Source organism: Prionailurus bengalensis, chromosome E4, assembly GCF_016509475.1.
Source record: "Prionailurus bengalensis isolate Pbe53 chromosome E4, Fcat_Pben_1.1_paternal_pri, whole genome shotgun sequence".
NCBI lineage: Eukaryota > Metazoa > Chordata > Mammalia > Carnivora > Felidae > Prionailurus > Prionailurus bengalensis.
Genome location: NC_057360.1, coordinates 67,339,577 through 67,359,533, shown reverse-complemented (window position 1 = coordinate 67,359,533; position 19,957 = coordinate 67,339,577). Strand labels below are relative to the sequence as shown.

Genomic DNA, 19,957 nt, shown 5'->3' with positions numbered 1-19,957 from the left:
CCTGACCGCCCCCCAGACCCACAGAGGAAAGGGGGTGTCCAACCTGGCAGGGTGGGAGGGGGAGTCCAAGCTGTCCAAGCAGGGTCTGTGTCACCCAGCCTCACCTTCCCCTGTTCTGCAGGACAGGGTGCATGCACCCCTCCACCCCTACCCACACCCCAGGAGGGGACTGAGCACCTGGAGACTCAAGCAGGGAGCTGTGAACAGCAGTGGGAGCTCTCCCTCCCATGCACTGCACGGGGGGGGGGGGGGGGGGGCAGGGCACCCAGTCACCCCTGAGAAAACCCCCTCACCCAGCCCACAGTGGGTCAGACTCTGATGCAGAGAAAGAGGCCAGAGCCTTAATTAATAATACTTTTAATAAAATTAAGTTCTTAATAGCACATTTAATACATTAACCCTCCCCCTTCTTGGTTTCTCTGCATTTTGTGCAACATTACTTTGACTTGATTATTCATGGGTCCGTTTCATTTCCCGCCTTTATTTTGCTTTTGAAATCTTTTTCCTCGGTGGGTTTGTATGTGTCTTCGCTAGATGCCTCGAATTAAGTCTGACCACAATCCTACGCTACTTTCTACAGTGGAGAGACCGTCCCCCTGCCCCAGGGCCGTCTCCCCCCCCCACCCTACCCCACCCGCACCCTCCAGTGGGAAGGGGAAGCCCTCCCCACCCCAGACTACCTTCCCGAACTAGCGGGGTTTCTAGGACAAAAAGAGCAGGGGGGGGGGGAATCTCCCTAGGTGGGGTGAGAAGAGTAAATTGGGGAGAGGGAGATGTGATGGGGGGGCCTAGGGCCAGGGAGGGGCATGACGGAGTCACTGGTGTCAAGGAGCAGCCTCCACGTGCCCAAAGCAGAGCTGAGGGGCCCCCGCCACCCCCTCGGACAGGAGGGCCCACCCTGAGCTGGGGCCGCTAGAAGGCAAGTGCTAAGAAAGATTCGCGGGTTTCTTACATGCAAAAGCCAAGCTCCCCAGTCTTCTGTGGGGAGGGTGCTGTCCCCCAGGCCAGGGCTCGGCGGGTGGCCTCTACCTGACCGCTCACAGCTGGGGGTGGGCTGAAACACAGGGGTAGAGGCAGGGTCCCCCGAAGTCCCTGCTGCCCTCCCCCTGCCTTCGTACCCCTGGGAGCCCTGTTCTCCCAGGCCTTCAAGGACAGCATCTCCCCTATACCCCAGTGGTGGGAAGTCCTTCTTGGAGTCTAACTTCTTTGAGACAATACAGCAAACCTGTGGAGAAAAGGGGCACAGTGCAGCTGTAAAGAACCTTTACCGAGATTGCGACCTCCACCACCGCCTCGGAGGCCAAAAGCTACGTGGAATATTGGATAGGAACGAGGACGGGGGTGCCGACCCCCTCAGTCCTCTCGAAGCTCTACGACCGTGGGAAGCGTGTGCGAATCTGTTTCTAGAATGACCGACCTACCAGGCTCTTGAATCAATCCGTAGCGGGGTGGATGGAGGCTACTCTTCAAGAAGGACTTCCTTGGGCCTGGGAGAAGCAGGCTCCACCCTCCCCGAGACCCCGAGAGGACACTCCACTTTGGAGTAAGGGCTGCTCTGCAGAGACCAGGGATGCGCCTGATGGCAGGCCCCCAGGTGCAAGGGCACAGAGCAGGAGAAATGTGCTCACCTTCTCTGCCGCCCCGCCCAGCTCCCATGCGGTTGAAACGATCAATGCCATCTTTCAAAGACCCTGGGGACCGAGCCCCTCATCTATTTGTCCTACAATTTAAAAATCCAAGGATTCTCAGAATCAACCCCAGCAGACTGGAAGCTCCCCACCTGAACTAGCAACCTGCTCGCACCCGGATACCTGGACATGGGCGAGTTCTCACATGCAGGGTGGAATTGACCGCTTCCCTCACCTACTTTCCTGTTTCGTTACAACTTTTATACATTCTACTGGACCCAGGGGCCCTCAATGCTACTAAACTTTAAGCTATCTGAATATTGTCTACTAAGTAACTAGTAATTCTTTCTTTTTCTCTAGGATTATATGAAATAAATTTGAATTATTATTATTAATAATTATTATTTTGTAGTATTCTTTTCTTTTAAACCCCTCGGTTTCTTTCTTTTTCTTCTCTCTCTCTCTCTCTCTCTCTCATTTTTGGTTAAACAAAACAAAACAAAACTATTTCTCTTAAATCTTGTACCTCTCTGAGGGTTCCCGCAGGCCTGCAAGGCCTCAGCTCTGGACTTCCCCCTCCTCACTCGCCCCTGGGACAGGGCAGGGGAAGGGGGGGGGGGGGGCAGCCCAGGATCCTCAGTCCTAGTGCGTCTTCCTTTCTTGTTAATCCCTTCCTTTGTTGGCTCTGCCAGCTCCCCCGAGGGGGAGGGGAGCGGGGAGGGGGCCCATGGAGTGAAATCCAATCTACTTGTGGGGCCCCAGAAGGACCAGGTTCCCCCAGCCCCTGTCTCCACCACACATCCCAGGATGCTCCCCACGAAAAGCAAATGACATTCCTCCCCAAAAAAAAGTGGGGGAAAAAAGGAACGTAAACCCGAACATATATTAAAAACACTTTTTTTTTTAAGATTTAACTCTGAATACAAATGTATTTTTTTTCTTCTTCTCTCCCTACATATATTCTAAACCTTCTAAAGTTTTTTTATTTTTTTTAAGGATCACTTTATCATAAAATAAAATATCCTTTTCATATAATAAATTACCTAATAAAAAGTCTTTTTTTTTCATATTAGCCCAGGTTCTTTGCTACATTTATACGGTAATAAACGCCTTTATTAAAATAGAATATTAAATTATAAAGAACTGCTTTTTTTTTTTTTTTTTTTTTTGCTATTTTTGTTTTCTCTCCTTTGCGTTGGTCGCCTATCTCGCTCCCTCTCACGCTTTCTCTCCTCTGTTTTGTCTCTCACTATGTGTTTTTGCGTTGGTTTCTAGGTTTGGCTCAATTAGTAAGGGTGGGATTGAATTTTCCGAGCCCCCTAGAGTAACAGTCTTCTGCCTTCGTGGGTAAGAGGTGGAGAGGGGGAGGGGGATCGACAGACAGACATCCCTTCTTCCCACCCCCCTCCCCACCCCCCTCGGCGACCGGGGGTGCCCATTTGGTTTGGTTTCTATTGTACAGACATCTCAGGATGGCTCACATTGGCGGGAAGGAGGGAAGTTGTCAGCGGCCAGTTTTCCTGACTGTGACCTCCTTCCTCTCCCCTCCCTGGCTGGTGGTCTGGAGGGGTAGGCCGAGGAGAGGTGAGTTAATTCACAACAGGAGGAAGGAGACGAGGAAATCCCCCCTGTACGTCCATCCCTGCACTCCCTCTCCATCAGACAGAATGGGATTCCCGAGCTAAGTGCTCAGAGATCACTTGGAAGAGTTCCACCCCACTATATACAAGAATCTCCTGGGACTCCCACCCCCCACCCTCTCCCGGCCCGGCCAGCGGAACCAGGAGGGTGGCAGGCTGGTGGCAGCCCCAAGTGAGCCTCGGGCAAGCAGTGGAGGGGCGATGCAAGGCCTGTTAGCAATATGGGGCCCTGCGGCACCACGATCCCGACCGGCCTGGGACTGAGCTCTTTCTGAAGACCCAGCCTCTCTCCTCAGCCACAATGGGTGGGACAGAGACTTCATGATTCGCCCGCTGATAGGGGTTCGGGTAAGGCCCAGAGAGGGGCGCAGGGGTGGGAGCTGCAGGGGGAGGGGGGGGCCCTTCCATCCACCAGCCTCAGGCTCCTTCCTGTCCCCTTGAACAGCAGACACACACACACACACGACCCTGGCTCTCCACCACTGCCGGCCGCTAGAAAACCCAGCCCGAGAACCGCTCCCCAAATGCAATGCCCAAAGACGGTAGAGGCGGGGGTTCGACCCTTGATGTACCCCAGTATTCGTTCCCTCCTCAAATTGTCACTGAAAATGGGGATACATTCCATCAAGAATGAGAGGTGTTTCTTTGGAGTGGGGAGGGCCTCCGAATGCCAGAAGAGGAATTAAATGGGGGTGGGGGGTCCATCCAAATGCTCTTCTCCCCTATTTCTCCCCAGGGGAGGTGGTGAACCCAAAGCTGGGCTAGAAGGGGCAGGAGGGAGGGGGAGAAGGGAAGAGAGGGGAGGAGGACAGGGCTGGGAAGGGCAGCCATCAAGGGGAAGCGAAGAGGAGAGCCGGTGGAAACAGTAAAGGGAAGGGAGAGCCCAATGGAGGGAAGGTGGGGGCGGGGAGGCGGAGGGGCAGAGAGGAGCTCTCTCTCCAGACCCCTGCACCCAGCTCTGTCGGGGAGATGAGCTCTGAGCCCTTTATAGATTGACATGCTTCCCCCCACCCCCCCCGCCCGGAATATCTGTGCAGACTTCTGAAAGGGCCCCAACCCCCTTGCACCATTGGAAACCCAGGAACAGATTCCCAAACAGGATATGGCAGTGGAGGGTCTAAAGGGTCATGTTGGGAGGTCAAAGGTCAGGGCCAGAGAGGGCTTGAGGATTGGAAAGAGCACCTCTAGATACAGATGGAACCTGTCCCCCTCCCTTTCCCCATCCCCTCCGCAGAGGGAGGGGCAGTGTGATGCAGATGGGGAGGTGGACAGAGGGGGTCAGGGTGCCTTAACGGTCACCTCCCGCAAAACAAAAGTTTCTCTTAGCTGCTTCCAGATTGAAGGGTGTGTTGAGGTATCAGAGTTGTAACTCTAGTAAAATCTCCTGCCTGGCCCCCTCCCCACCATTCCAGGACTGGGGTGACCAGAGGCTCTGAAAGTGGCCTACCCCTCCTCAGCCACCATCGCCTCCCCTCCCCCTCCCCACGGAGCGAGTATCTCTAAGCACCTTGCCCCTCAGACCACTGATTTCCAAAAGGCCCTGGTGGAAAACAGATCCAGGGCGGGCCCCTGGGGAGGGACGCAGGAGGCCTGGGGCAGGGGGCTTAGGAGAATATTCGGATGGCTTGCGTGGCCGTGATGTGGCAGACGGGACACTCCGGGTCCGTCCTCTCGCAGATGCGTACTGCACACTCCATGCAGAACAGGTTGTGTCCGCAGGGCACGAGGGCGGCAGTCACCTCGCTCTCGAAGCACACCATGCAGTCCCGCCCACCGCCGGGGCTCCGCAGGCCGCCCCCCAGTTTGGAGAAGCCCTGCAGCGGCTCTCCCGGCGGGCGTCTGGGCAGTCCGGCCAGCTCGGGCCCCGCGGAGGAGGCGGCGGGCGAGCGGTGCGCCCCCGGCGGCGCGGCGCGGGCCTTGGCGGACGACGACGAGGACGAGGAGGCGGAGGAGAAGAGCACCGAGGTGGGCGTGGCGTTCTCCTGGCCCGCCCAGAGCGGGGGGCTGGTCTCGGCCACGCCGTAGTACACGTCCTGCTTGCCCACGCCGTAGCCCGGGAACAGGTAGCCGCCGTAGCCGAAGTCCCCGCCCTGCTCGCCCAGGCGCGGGGCCTCGAAGCCGGAGTCCACCGCGCACTCGCCGATGCAGCCCAGGCTGTTCTGGCGGAAGGTGGAGAGCGGCTTGCAGCCGGGCGGGTGCACCCGCCAGGCCTCGGAGTAGCGGCTGTCCAGGCCGGCGTCGGGGCTCCCCGCCAGGAAGTCGTTCTCGTTGTTGTACTCGAGGATCTTGCCCGTGCGCACCGCGATGTGCGTCTCGATCTCCTCGCGCGCGCGCTCCACGTTCCCCGGGGCGCCCGTGATCTCGAACACCGGGTCGCGGTCGCGGCTCGGCGTGATGATGTACGTGTTGGTCTGCTGCTGGATGCGCTTGATGGTGGCCCCCTTGGGGCCCACCACCAGCCCCACCACGCGGTAGGGCACCCGCACGCGAATGGTCACCTGGCCCGGCAGGGCCGGCGCCACGCCGAAGGCGGCGCCCGACTTGTTGCGGGAGGCGCGGATCATGGAGAAGTGCTCGGCCGCCGAGATGATTTCCCGTCGGGCTGTGGCCACGTCCTCCCGCCGCCCGGTCACCATGAACACGGGCTCTTCGCCGCGCACCGGGGTCTTGATGTACGTGTTGGTCTTGGCCCTCAGAGCCTTAATCTTGCAGCCTGGGGTGGGGGGTGGGGGGGTGGGGAGGGGAGAGAGAAGGAAACTCACAGGGCAAGAAGGTCTGTGCTGGGGCCAGTCGGCTCCTGATCTTTACTCAGACCCAGGCCCCCAGGTGCGAATGCCCCCTGCCTTCCACCGTCCCCCGTCTCGGGTCTCCCCAACGCCTCTATCCACCACAGATTTCAAAATGTACCAACTTTCGCTCGGATTCCAGCCAGGACCCTCCAAGTTCAATCACTTCTTGAAACCGGGAGATAATCACGGACCCTCCCGGACAAGCTGCTAACCTCAAATCTGCTAACTCCGCCCAACCACGTACTGTTCCCTCAATGTCTCCACTGATTCCTGAGTGCTCACAAACTTCCAGGTCACTTAATCACACCGCCCCCCCCCCCCCACCAAGGCTGACACTGACCTTGTAGGGCCCCGAATTGCTCGGTAACCCCACAATCTCCTGACTTGACCTCCATTAAACGTGTCCTCCAGTCTACTCAGGGACCACTGACACCCATTTGCTCTGTGATCTATGATCACCCGCCCCCCCCCCCCCCCCCCGACCTGTGCCTTCCACCCATTAGTGCGTCTCAGAGGGTCCCAAATTCATAGCACGTCTGCAGCAACCAGTGGAGTGTGGGAGACTGGGAAGGGTCTGAGAATCAGTTTCAAGAGGGAAAGAAGTATGAAGATAAAAATAATGGCGTGTGAGGGACAGCACCCGAGCCCATGGACACTCCAGCCACACTGTCCCCTGGGGGCAGGAGCGCTGAGATGGGCTGGGCGCTGAGGAGGTGACAGACAAGGTATTCTGCACCCACACTGACGCTCTGAAGTAGAGGGGGTTAAAGCTGGGAGATTGGGGGGCGAGGCAGGAAGAGAAAGAGGAGAGCCGAGACAAAGAGAGACAAAGACAGCGAAGGGGAAGAGAAGGGTCCAGGAGGCTGGCGTGGACACAGCATCTCTGAAGGCCGCAGCCCCCTGATGGCTGACAGGCCAAGCCTCTCTCCTCTTTCCCAAGTTCTGTCTCTCTGCCCCCTGGCTTCACACGCAGCCAGGCTCACGTGCTTCCTCGAAGCACACATGCCACACGCGTGTGAGTTTGCACACACATGGACCTAGGAGCCGTGATGCACCGTGTGCCTTTATCTAAACACGACTCGTGGTGCAAACGCAGTGCACACTCACACTCACACACGGACTGCTTGTGTCTGAACCTCTCGCACACCCTGCTCTCCCATCTCCATCACCCGCAGCCCTCAAACAGCACATTCCTCTGCACGCCCACAACTTTTGCCCCCCGCGCACATGGAGACACGTTCCCACCGCTCTGCAGGTACATACTGTGCTCTTTCTTCTAGCCCCCACCACGTGCCCTATTCCCCCCAAAACCCATGCCAGCGGTCCTAGCTCTCCCATTGGGCCCCAGCCCTCCAGCCACGGGTCTGAGGGCAGCTGGGGGGGGGGGGGGGCTTTCTCTCCTCCCTTCTCTCCAGGTGGCTTCTTCTCCAGCCCCACCAGATTGGGCAGGGGGGAGGATGGGGTGCGTTGAGGGCAGTGCTCCTCACCTTCAAGAGACCTCGGGAAGGAGAACTGGCTCCTCCCTTCTTGTCTTCAGGCCTCTTGGCAGTTGAGAAGTCCTACCTGTTGTCAAGCCCACATCCTTGCTGCTCTAATATCAGTAAATGCTGGTCCTCCTTTCTGTGAGGCCTGGAGGTGTGAGGAGCAGTGACTCCCTCTCCTACAACTTCCACTCACATGGCATCTGCTGGGCACCCGGGGGCTCTAAGTTCTAGGTCCATTAGCTGAAGCAATGGGGTGTCTTTGGGGGTGGGGGGTGGGGGTGGGGCAGACAGGCCAGGGCAGGAGAGTAAGAAGAAAAGCTGGGGGCCCGGAGGTGCAGAGCTGGTGGACGGGATCCTGGGCTTTGGAACACCGAAGAAGCAGAACCCCGAAGAAGACCACGGGGCTTCACCTTTCTAGAGGTCAAAAAGAGGAGTCCTGGCGCTGCGGCCCAGGGAGGGGGGCTAGACAAGAGGGAGGACTTCCACGTGCTTCAGGGGTGAGGGGGGCTTCTCTTCCCCGAATAGGAGAGATCCCCCTACTTTTCTGAGAGACAGGTCCATCCGTCTGCTGCAGAGGCAGATGACTCCATGAAATCCCGGGCCCTCCCAAGACCACCCCGGCATCCAGGGAGAGCTATCAGTGTCCCCACCCAATTCCAGGGCTCGGGGTCCCTAGTTTCTGACAACAAGAGGAAATCCAACTTTTTAAACCAGGAATCTCGAGATGGAGCGCCCCGGGGGGGGGGGGGGCGGTGAGGGCTGTGCAGGGGAGTGGCATCTTCCCTCCTCCATTCTGGATCGCCCTGCAAAATGCCCCCAACCCCCAAGCAGTTCGGGTGGATGAGGTGGGGTGTACGGTAGGCAGCCCCCCCCTTGCTGGTCTCCCCTCCTCCCCTGCCCGCAGCCGGCCTCCTCCCTCACTCCCAGCCGGAAAGCAGCTCCTCTATTGTTCCCCACTGTGGGACAGCTCCTCCCCTGCTCCTCCCCCACCCCTACCTCCCAGCCCAGCCCCCTTGCAATTTCCAAATCCCGCCCCCCCCACTCCCCTTTGGGAAACTGGGAGAGGGAAGGGTCCCCAAGATCCCGTCTGCTCAGTCTGGACCCTCACCAACACTCCCACCCCCACCCGCCCAGGGATGCTGGAGCTGAGGAGGGTGTGGTATCAGACACACCACACTGGATTAATTCTACACCCCCCACCCCAACAACACACCCAGGCGCACGCCCTCCAACCGAACCTCGGCCCGAAGGTTTCTCACCAGCCCCCCTGCAGGCCCCCTCCTGCCCTGTCCTACTCTCACACTACCAGAGACCCCTCTCCAGGCCTCTGGCCCCTGGCCGTGGCCAGCCCAGAACAAAAGCCTGAGAGGGATGAGGACGGGTCCACGCCAGGACGTGGCACTTCGTTGGAGGCACCCCTTCCAAAACCCCACAGATCGTTCAACTCTGGTGTGTGGGTGACCACAGGACTCCCTCCTCCCAGCAGCCCCCCTCCCCACTTCTCCCCTGGGCTGGGACCCTCCCATGAGCCACACCCCCTTCCATTCCTGCACTCAGCCCAACAAAGAGACAGATACTCAGTCTGGCTTCCCGGGCCAGGTCTCCCCCAAAGTCTGTAACTCCAGCTGTAGGGGGTCCCAGGGGTGCCCCCTCCCCAGCCCACGAGCAGATCCCGGAGCAGGGGCTTCTGAGCAACTCTTTGCGCATTCCTCCAGTTTTTCCGGCTAGGAGTGGACATCCCCTCCGGACAGCCTCCCAGGATTGGGAGACCGATCCCCCTCCCTTTTCCCTCTCTCTGTGAGAGGCTATTTCTTTGTCTAAAGGCAGAGCCCTGGGGAAGGAAGGATCCGAAGAACAGTCCCGACTGGGGGTGGCAGGGAACTTTGTGGCACTTGGAAATCGGGGTAGGGGGCGGGTCCCCCTTTGTGGGGAAGGGACAGAGCCAGAGGCGGGCAAGGAGAGAGGAAATGAACTTTCCGTGCTGGGATGGGGTGCCCCCCACTCCAGTCCGTCTCCGCGGTCCCGGCGCCCGCTTACCTTGCCTGCCCACGATCTCGGCCACGTGCTCGGAGGTGGGCACGGGGACACACTCGGTGGTGTTGCTGCTGCCCTTCAGGCGCAGCTCGGCCTCTTTGTAGAGAGCGCAGAGCTTGGCGTCGCTGGCCCCTTTGGGGGCGGTGGGGGGCTGGGGCGTCTGCGCCGCGGGGGCCGCCGGCGGGGCGGCCGGGGGCGCCGCGGGCGGCGGCGGCGGGGCCGGCTGCGGGGGGGCGGCCGGCTGCGCGGGGGCGCCGCCCCCCCCACCTCCCCCGTCCTCGCCCGCCGTGGGGGCGGGGGGCTCCCCCAAACCCAGGAGGCAGAGTTGATCGAGAGCCAGCTGAAGGGCGCGCTCGTCTTCCAGCAGCCCTCGGTCCTTAGCGCTTCCCCCGAAACATCCTAGTTCTCCAAAGCCCCCATTTCTTTCCATTATTCCAGATACCACTAGACTAGGCATGGCGAAACAAAAGCTGGGGGAGAGAGGGAGAGAGGTGGTGGAAGGGAAAAGAGGAGAGAGGAGGGGAGGGGAGAGGAGGGGGGCGTGTGGGGAGGGGGGAACAAAGAACTGGGGAGGGGGGAAGAAAGCGAGATAGAAAGATAGACCCTCCCCCTAAGCCCCCCTCCCCAAACACCCTGTAACCCGACTCCCCTCGCCCCAGCCCCCGGGGTGGGGGTGGGGGGAAAGAGAAGCAAAACCGAGGAAGCCGCTCTCGTCTCCGCTCCGGGGGTGACGGGGGGCGGGGGGCTGCGGGATCTCTGCCCCCACCCCTCCCGCCTCGGACCCGGGCGGCTCTAGACCCCGCCGTCCAGACGCCCCCCTCAGGCTCCCGCACCGAGCCCCGGTCCGGGAGCGGCGCCCAGTGGCCCCCAGTCGAGCCCAGCCCCTTCCAGCGCTCAAACTCTTTTGTTTTAAATGAACTGGATGGAGCAGCATGGAACTGCGGGGGGGCGCGGGGGCGCCCGGGGCATGCCGGGAGTTGTAGTTTCCCGCCCTCGGGGGCGCGGGCTCGGGCTCCTCGCCCCACGGAGGATGGGGACGTGCCTCCGGTCTCCAGCCCGGCTCCGGGGCGCAGCGGGGTGGGGGGTGGGGGTGGTGGAAGTCGAGGTCCCTGGTTTCCCCGAGGGAGGGGCGCGCGCGGGGGACGGAACCGGAGCGGGTCGGAAAAGGCTGACGGAGCGCCCCCTCCCCAGACGGGCTCGCCACCCGCCCCCGCCTCGTCCGGGCCGGCCGGGGGGGGGGTGTCCCCCTTTCTTATGGTAATGAGGGGGCGAGGGGGCGGGAGCGGCCCGGCCGGGTCGCCGCGGCCCCCTCCCTGGCCGCGCCCCCTCCCCGCGCGCTGCCTCGGCGCCCCTCCCTCCCGCGGAGTCGTCCCGGCTGCGGGCCGCGGGGACAGCCTCTCCGCAGAGCAGACAAAGCCCGCAGCGCGATGCGGGCGCCGCCGGGCCGTGCGCGCCGAGGAGGCCGGGATGGGCCGGAGGGCGGGACCCCCTGGCCAAAGCCGGGGTCCGCTCACCGCCCCCCCCCCCCGCCCCGCCGAGCGGCCAGCCACCACCCCCCCCCCGTGCCCGTGCCCTCCCGTTCCCCCCCCCCCCCAGGCTCGGAGATCTGAGCGGCGGCGACTGGGAGGTGAGTTAGTTCTGGTCCTTCCGAGCGGCGGCGGGGCGCGGGGCGGGAGAGGGGGGGCGCAGGGCAGCGAGCGGGGAGGCAGGCGAAGGCTTGGGCGCGAGATGTGACTTAACAGTTTCGGGGGAGAGCCCCGGGCTTCGGGCGCGACCCAAGGAGGGAGGAGAGACGGGATGCGCTCGGGACCCGAACTTCCTTCGGGCCCGGGCCCCGCAGACGCCTTGGGGGTGATCTGTTCTCGGGCCTCCGCCGTCATTGTACTTGCCCCCACCCCCACCCCCGAGCCCGTGAATTCGGCTCCTTGCACTCTGGACGTTCGGTGAAAGTAAAAATAAGTTTTTAAGGCGTGAATTGGACAGCCGGGTACTTCTAGAGGGAGTTGGGGCAAGTCGGGGTGTACTGCGACCTTTTCCCTCCCTACGCCGCCTCTCCAGCATTTCTTTTGTCTCCCTTCTTATGCCTGGGCCCTTCCCAAGGGGAGAGAAGGTGCACTGCAGCCCGAGGGCTTGAGGTTGGACTTTCAGAAGAACTTCCCAAAATCGTTTCGTGAGAATGGGTGGGGGTGAGCTACAGTGGGAAGGTGTCCTTTTCTGCAGGGCCTTGGAAACCCAAACTCTGAACTGGGTTGTGAGGTGAAGTCCTGCCTGGAGGCGGGGAACAGAGAGATGAGGTGACCTCACAGAGCTGCCACTGTGAGGCCTTGAGGGCCGGGCGGTGAAGCCCAGTTCCCTCAGCTGGTTCTTGGAAAGAGGAGATTTGAACAGCAGGAGGCTGGGGGCCAGAGTGGAGGATCCCAGGAGGGGCAGGGCTCTTGTTCAGCAGAAGATCAAAGGGAGGGGAACCATGGCCAGGCACCCCTGGAGGGCCCCAGAGTTGGTGCCCCCTGCGCTGGGGACTTGACCGAACATTAACAGCAAGCTTTAGGGCTTGAGCGGCAGAGGGAGTGGAGAGGTAGGCTCTTGTCCCCTCTCCTTCTGCCCCAGGAACGTGGATTGGGCCACCTGTGCTCCTGGGGGCCCGTGAGGCCCTCTGGTGGGGGGAGGCTCCTGCTCTGTGGACCAGGTGACTGTTTTTCACATTAATAGAAATAGCACACACTTGTATAGGACTTATTGTGTGCCAGGCATTTTTGTCACCAGCTGCTCCGAGCCTTCCTGTCCCCACCGAAATGAGATTCCCCCTTGACACCCACCCCTGAATTTGCTCTGCTTCCCCACTAAGCTAATTAAAGCAGGAGGTTAATGACCAGAGAAGCCCCGGGGATTTGGCCCGGGTGGAAAACAAAGGACAGAAACGAGTGTGTGTGTGTGTGCGCGGGGAGGGGGCAGCCGCCGAACAGGAAGGGTAGAGTAGGGAGTGGGGCAGGGGAGGCGGAGGCCCCTGCTGGACCCACCTCACTGAGCCCACAAAGACAAGTCAGCTCCCCCCTCCCCCCGCCGCCCTGGGTGTGTTAATGCGCCACGTGTCGCCCTCAGGGTCCCACTGAGACTCCAGACAGATAACCGAGGCGGGGGAGGCAGACGTGACCGTGTGCCCCTGGAGGGCAGGGTGCGTGCGTGAGTGGCACTTGGGTCACGCGCAGGACCGTGTGCCTGCAGATGGTCTGGGGTATGTCCACCCACAGTGGGGACCACCAGCCTGCCCAGGTGACAGAGTTTTCATGGGGCGGGGTTTTGCTGAGTCCTTCTCTTGCTCCCAGAGGCTGATGGCCTCCTTTGTTCAGGGGACTCCCCTCTTCCACTGACACTTGTATTGGACAAGCTAGGTTTCTGTCCAGGGCCTTTCTCTTCCTCTTTCCGCCTGCCTGCCAGCTCCAGAATTCAGGCCGAAGGCCTTAACTTAAACAGTTTTGCTTGGAAATAGACGACCGTGCCGACCCCACCCCACCCCTCACTGTCTGCCTGTGACCAGAAAGGTGTGTGCATGGCGGATCTCTCCACTCCACTCCAAGGCCTTAAAGGACAGCGCTGTCTTGCCTCTTTGTCATTGTCCCCCTCCCTGGCCCCCCAGTGCCCAGCACGCAGCCCTGCCCAGAGAAGAAGCTCAGTAAGAGGGTGTCCAGTTAACTGCATATTCGAAGTTTCATGGTGTGAGGGGAAGGAGCAATCCTCTGGAGGCAGACATGCTTCCTGAGTAGTCGGGTGCTGCCGAGCCTTGGTTTCCTCGTCTCTGAAATGGAAAAACAAGCCCCCAGCGCAGTGCCTGACTCAAGATAGGTGTTCGGTCGATGTTAGCGCTCTGGCCCTGTTGTTCTCTCCTCGCAGTGGACTTTGGCTAGATTGCGCTCTTCGTTAATTAATTTTCATTCATTCCTTCTTTCAGCTAACTACTTCCTTTTGAGCTCTTAGGATGTGCCAGGCCCTGGAGGAGATCCTGACCCACTGTGAGTCACTCAAAGCCAGTTCTAGATCTGGCCTCGTAGAAAAAAAGATTATCCCAAACAACCAGCAGATAATTCCAAAAATAATTCCTGTCGAGTGCTGGGATGCAAGCGAATTCTGTCTCCGTGGCCGGCGCGGGCAGGCTTCTAGCCGCGGGCCCGAGGAACAAAGAACCCCGTGGAGCTGTTGAGTTGGCTGTGTGTGCAGTGCGTGGCTCAGTCCAGGTGTATCTGTGTGCACACAGGCCTGGCCACGAAACACGGCAGGACAGCAGAGTGGCCCAGGGTTTGTGTGGCGGCTCAGGACAGCAGTGGGGTAGGGTGATGCAGACCGTGCTTGTCTGTGTGTGGAGCTCTGTCCCTTCTCTTCTCTCTCTCTTTTTTTTTTTTTTTTTTTTGTAAGTGTATTTATTTATTTTGAGAGAGAGATAGAGAGTGCCGGTGGGGCTGGGGTGGCAGAGAGAGAGAGAGAGAGAGAGAGAGAGAGAGAGAATCCCAAGCAGGCTCTGCACTGTCAGTGTGGAGCCCACTGTGGAGCTCAAACTCATGAACCATGAGATCGTGACCTGAGCTGAAATCAAGAGTCGGACACTTAACTAACCGAGCCACCCAGGCACCTCCCTTCTCTTTTCTGGGCAAACGTGGGCACCCTTTGTCACCACCTGTCCAAGTACCAAGGGATGGGGCACATACCTAGCTCTTGCGCACCCCCCCCCCATGCCCTACTCCCGGAGCCCCAGGGAGGCTGCCCCACCAAGTTGGCTGGCCCTTATGGAGGTCCTCTTAGCCACCTCCCCCGTCCTCTCCATCTGTCCTCATCAGAGGAGCCTCCCCTCCTATGTGTTACGGGGTCTCCATTTTCTTTTCCTAACACCCCTCCTCCTGGGAACCTATCTAAACACCGTGTTTCCTGCTGACAGTGCAGCCAGTTTTCCCTCTGTTGCTGGAACAATGAATTAATTTCCCTCAGTGAGAATGTATTAAGTAAAATTCTGTAGGACACACAAAAGAAATACCAGATTTGATCTCTGCTCTCAGCAAGACACAGAAACTAGCCTATGTGACTCAGAGAACATGGTCAAACAGGATTGCACGTGAGGGCAGAACGGTCTTTGGGCCTTGGAGGGCTACGGGGACGGAGAAGAGAGGAGGCCACTACAGGTCCGTCCGCTGTCGTGGACCTGTCTCCAAGGGCTCTGACGCCCAGCTTGAGGTTTGGCCTGGACAGAGGCCCCTGCCCTTCCCCAGCGCCCACTCCAGCACCCCCCACCAGGTCCCCTGCACTCTCTGATTTCCCTAGGGAGAGCAACTCAGAGGGGCTGGGGTGGAGCCAGGGTCCCCCAGGACAGCTGGCTGACAGGGCCCCTCTGGGACTCAGGGCTGGACCCCGGCGTCCGGGAGGCGGGTGACACCGGAGCTGTGACAGTTGGTCCCCAGATTCCTCACCCAGTGGCGCCAGCTCTGGTTTCGGGCTGGGGAGAGGGAGGGGGAGGGGGAGGGGCGCCTGGTGCCAGGCTGGGCTGATTGCTCTCTTGGGGCCGGGTGGGGGTGGGGGGGGGCGACAGCAAGCATGCCCTTGGTAGGTTATCGAGGAAGGACTTTTCCAGTGCCCTCTCCATGCCGGGAACTGTGCTAGATACTAACAGGGGACACTGGAGCATTAGACACAGCTTGGCACGGATGAATGAATGGACATAAAAGTCATACTCATCCTGTAGAATGTCACAGGTGGAATGGAAGTGGAATGAATGAATGAATGAATGAATCAATCAATCAATCAATCAGTATTCGAATAGATTCATCAATTATCTGATGGCTCCATTTTACAGAGAAGGAGAACCCAGGTCCTATGACTGTCTTGTGCCTTCTGTCCTGTCATGCTCTCTTTTTTAGGAAAGGGAAGAGGAAGTCAGAGAGAGGGGTGGGAATGGGCTTGCCCTTTGCTGACTGCCTGTTTACTGCTGGGCCCTCTTCTTGGCCTTTGCGGACTTGATCTCGCTCAACCCTCTTCACGGCTCTGTGAGGCTGGAAACACACCTCTGCCTAACATTAGGACCTAAGGCTCAGAGAGGTCCAATAATTTGCTCAGGTCACACAGCTGGTAAGCGGACCCTCCGGTGTTCAGAGGGGTCTATCTGACCCCAGAGCTTAGGACCCCAGGGGTAAGATAGTGACACCCAGTGAGTGTCTGGAGACTGAGCAGGGAGTGATCACTGAAGCTGGAGAAGTTTGGAGAGGCTTCCTGGATGAACAGGATCCGGAGTCCCAGAGGGATGAGGGAGGTTACTCTGAAGGGAGAGGACTGGAGGGATGCCCGGAGGTTGGTGCCGGAGGTGCCCAGGGAGGCCTGCTGGTGGGGCAGGTGGCCAGCTTGCCTGGGTCTTGAGTGGGGCACGCAGGTGGAGGAGACGCGTCTTTGAACCTTGACCACGAGGTGGCGCTGCAGGCCGACTGCTGGGAGCCGCTCCGGTCTGGACTTGGACGCGGGGCCCAGATGTTTCTTCCCTGCCCGCTGGGGCTCGGTGCCCAGCCCGCCTCCTCAGGTGTCACGGGGCTTCCACTCTGCCCTTTTCTGGCGGGGCATCCAGCACAGGGGAGACCAGTCTGTTCCCGACTCAAGGTGAAAACCCAGGTGGCTGAGGCTGGTCAGACCAGCTCCTCAGGTTGTCCTGAGCCCCCTCCAGCTGCTTAAAAAACTGGCCTCGTGCCCACCTGCCCTCCTGAGTCCCTGGGAGACACGGTTCAAGGAACAGGCCAAGGAAACCAACATTTGACTCCAGCTGGCCTCGCTCTGAAGGGGAAAAATAATAATAATATGTACCTAATAAGGAGGTTTTCTTTCTCTCTTTTTTAAGTTGATATACTTATTTTTGAGAGAGAGAGCATGAGGGAGGGACAGAGAGAGAGGGAGAGAAGGAGAGAATCCCAAGCAGGCTCCGCACTGTCGGCACAGAACCCGACGCGGGGCTCGAACCCACGACCGTGAGATCGTGACCTGAGCTGAAATCAAGAGTCAGACGCCTAAACGATCGAGCCACCAAGGAGTTAATTATTATTAATTTTAATCCAGTTAATATATACCGGACACTGGCTGTGTCAGGCACTGTTCTGGGCACTGGAGATACAGCGCTGAGCAATACAGACGGAGGCCTTACCCTCGCGGAGCGGATACGCTGCGGGGGAGGGAGGCAGACACACAGTAGACACGTCCAGCGGGAGATGGGGTAGAAAGGCGTGAGGCGGCTCCTTCGGAAGAGGTGGTCACGTCGTGAGAACTTAGCGGCACGTCATCAACACTGACGCTGTGTAGCCATTGCTATCGTTTTGCTCCCCGTGCTCCAGCCCGTCCTGCCCCTTGCTCCCTTCCTGTGGCCCACGTTCCCCGTGCCTTCTCCTGGCAGCCCCCGTGGGGGAAACAGGTGCCGGCCGGGAGCCGGGAGTCCTAGAGTGTTCGGACTGGGTCCTGCCACACGGCCCAACCTGCCCCTCCCGGCCAGCTCCCTGCTTCCGGTAAACCCACCGGGTGGTTCAGGCTGGAAATCTGGAGCCGGCTGTGATTCCCACCTTCCCTGGACTTCCTCCCATCCAGCCCATCAACCAGACCTCCCTGGACACCTCTGGACATTTCCCAAGCCCACTGACTTCCTGTCCCTGCTGCCACCCTCCTGACGAAGCTGGCGGCCCCCCCCCCCAACCCCTCACCCCCGCCTGCAGCCGCCTCCCACCGCTCTCCCTCCTCCACTCCTGCCTCCTCGGTGCCCCCCAACCGCTCGCCACATGGTGGCCGGAGAGATCATTTTAAAAACGAATCCGATCCTGAAACTCCTTCTTTAAACCCTGAAGTAGCTCCCCACGGCCATTAGATCCAAGAGCAAACTCCTCCGTGTGTTTAGAACGCCGTTCACGATCCGGCCCTGCCCTCTGTCCATTCTCCGCTCCAGCCACAGACTGGCCTTGCTTCAGGGGCGTTCTGCTGGTCACCCAGCCTGTGCTGAGCCATCTATGATCCCCTCGCCCTTCGCAGCCCTAATGCTGGCTCATCTTGCAGGACTGGAATGCAGTGTCACTTTCCCTGGGGAATCTCCCTCGGGGCCCTTTGGGGCTCCCTCACCTGTCACACACTATTATAACGGCTCCCCAGCCCACTGGGCGCTCACTGAGGACAGGGACTGCATCTAGCCCACTCCTGTTTCCCAGCTCCGCGCCCCGTGCCTGGCACACAGTAGGTTCTCAATGCCTGCTGTTTGGAAGCTGGGCATGCTCATTCACACGCCCCTCCACCCCCACCAAAGATTCGACCTGTCTCCGTCTTTTCCGTCTTACCTGTCACCCTCCGTACCCGGCTCTACCCCCGCCCCCCCACCGCCACACACACTGGGGCCCTCACAGCCCTCCCCCATCTGATCTCCAGGGGGGTGCTGTCTACACGGGCTTTGGGATGTGCCTTCACCGGTCTCCCCTCTGGCACCTAGCCCGGAGCTCACACACGGCAGGAGCTCAGTCATGGCACTGACCCACCAGTGTGGCTTCAGACGCTGGCTCAGAACGGACCTCTGATCACGTAACCGCCTCGGTCACCGCTGGTAAAAGGAGTCTCGCACACAGTAGGCTGTGAGAGTGCCAGGTATGCGTGGGTCGTATCCTCCTGCCCGGCTCCTGTCCTCCCCCGAGGCCTCTGTGGCTGCTGCTCCCTCTGCCTGGGGCCCCCTGTCCCCCACTCCCTGCGGCCATCTCCCACTCATCCTCCAGAGCTGAGCCGAGGCGTTGTGCCCCGGTCAGCCTTCCCGACCACGCTGACTGCTTCGCCTCCAGAGTCAGCTGTGCGCCCAGGACTTACTCCTTCCTTAGCGCTTAGTTAACGTAGCGTAGAGCATGTTCTGGAGGCCGCCCGGACCGAAAGCGCCACCCCTCCCCTCCCCCCCCCCCCCCCCAGGATGGGACGCGTCTCTCCAAAGCCTAGTGTGGGGCGGGGGGTGGGGGAGCGCCCAGTAAAGATTTGTGGACTGAATGACTGAGCGAATAAAAGGAAGATGAACAGGCCAGTCTCCATCTTTGGGCCTCAGCTCCGTTTTCTGTCAAGTGGGGGCGAGAGAGCCAAGAACGAGGGAACAAGGACGTGCCTGCACATGTTTAACAACCAAGGGGAGAAAGAGCCTGTGTTTGTGGCAACTGCCAATTCCCATGGTGTAAATTGTGTCGCCGTGGCCGACTGCGGTGTGAACAACGGGCTCTCACTAGCAGGTGCAAGCCGCGTCTGGCTCACCACTGCAGGCCGGCCTGGAAGGGCCCCGAGCCTCCACGGCACTCACTGGGTCCGCGTCCTTGCACGAGGGCCCCTGTTGGGAGCCTGGGGGGAGGGGGGCAGGCTGCTCCCCGCCCTCGTCGCCACCCCCAGCACCCCCAGTTATCTCTCAGATCCAGTCCCGGGATCCGGACGCTTGCACCCGGGCCGCCCGGTGCCCTTGTTGCCAGTATCCTAGGGCGCTTCCGTGCCCGCCGGGCGGACAGCTCTCTGTGACTCTCCCCAGCAGCCTTTGCAGACGATTTAAGGCCGGTTGCTTGGCCCAGGCCCTGACATCAGACTGTGCCGGGTCCCCGTGTTTGTGTGCCCCACTTTCCCGACTGCGCTGACCTGACCCAGGCTGCCTGGAAGCAGGGGCTGTGTCCAGGCTCAGTTTTGCTCTCGCTTGACCTCTAACCCCTGACCCTGCTGGTCCCACCCTCCTCCTCCAAACTCTTTATTCCCTCTCCCCGCCACTGGGTGCCCCTCTCCCGTCTCCTCTGCCCACCTCTCCTCCTGTGTCACCGGCCAGTGGATCCCCTGCCTGCAGTCGCTTCCTCTGTCACACGCTTCCGGCTCCCTTTCTGCCCAGCTGTCCCAGCGGAAGCCCCGGGTGTGGCTGTCCCCGAGAGCCGGGCTCTAGGTGCCTACTGCCTGCGGGCCCTCTGCAGATTCCTTCTCTCTCTCAACCTGTTTCCCCATCTATAAAATGAAGATAATAGCAGCAGTTACCTCCCGGGGTTGTTGCGTGGTGGGTGGGAGGAGGCATGTAAACTCCCACCGCGTCTAGTGCACAGAAGGTGCTTCCTAAATGCTCAGGGCTCACCTTAGTCATCCCTTCCTCCCGAATGCAGCCTGGGGGAGGGGGTGCCTGGCTCGGGGGCGCTCACTGCACGTGCGTGGTCCCCGAGGGCACGAGCCCGCCGGGGCACAGGTGGTGACGCTGGTGAAGGAGCGAGGGAGGGAGTGGACACCGGCTGCCTGGAGGACGCGGCGCACCAGTCGGGAGGCCAGCAGGTGGCGCCAGCGCCCGCGGGGCTGTGCCCGGGGCCACCTCCCTGCCCTTGCTGAGGAGCCCCGGCTGGCGGCCTCAGGGA

The 19,957-nt window shown here is 60.3% G+C and overlaps 1 protein-coding gene across 1 annotated transcript; it reads right to left on the bottom strand.

Annotated features, from left to right (window-relative positions):
* Positions 1-4,371: 4,371 nt before the first annotated feature.
* Positions 4,372-10,133, bottom strand: MEX3A (mex-3 RNA binding family member A). Its single transcript, XM_043567877.1, has 2 exons — positions 9,579-10,133; positions 4,372-5,981 (listed from the first exon to the last, which is right to left on the bottom strand). The coding sequence occupies exons 1-2, from the start codon at positions 10,030-10,032 to the stop codon at positions 4,873-4,875; spliced, it is 1,563 nt and encodes a 520-aa protein (XP_043423812.1). The 5' UTR covers positions 10,033-10,133; the 3' UTR covers positions 4,372-4,872.
* Between the last annotated feature and the right edge of the window lie 9,824 nt (positions 10,134-19,957).

Bases quoted from the DNA above. Each gene is read 5' to 3' on its own strand.
- MEX3A (XM_043567877.1), bottom strand. From the start codon at position 10,032: ATGCCTAGTCTAGTGGTATCTGGAATAATGGAAAGAAATGGGGGCTTT. The intron at 5,982-9,578 runs GTAAGCGGGCGC...CCCCCACCCCAG, and splicing joins CGAGATCGTGGGCAGGCAAG to GCTGCAAGATTAAGGCTCTG.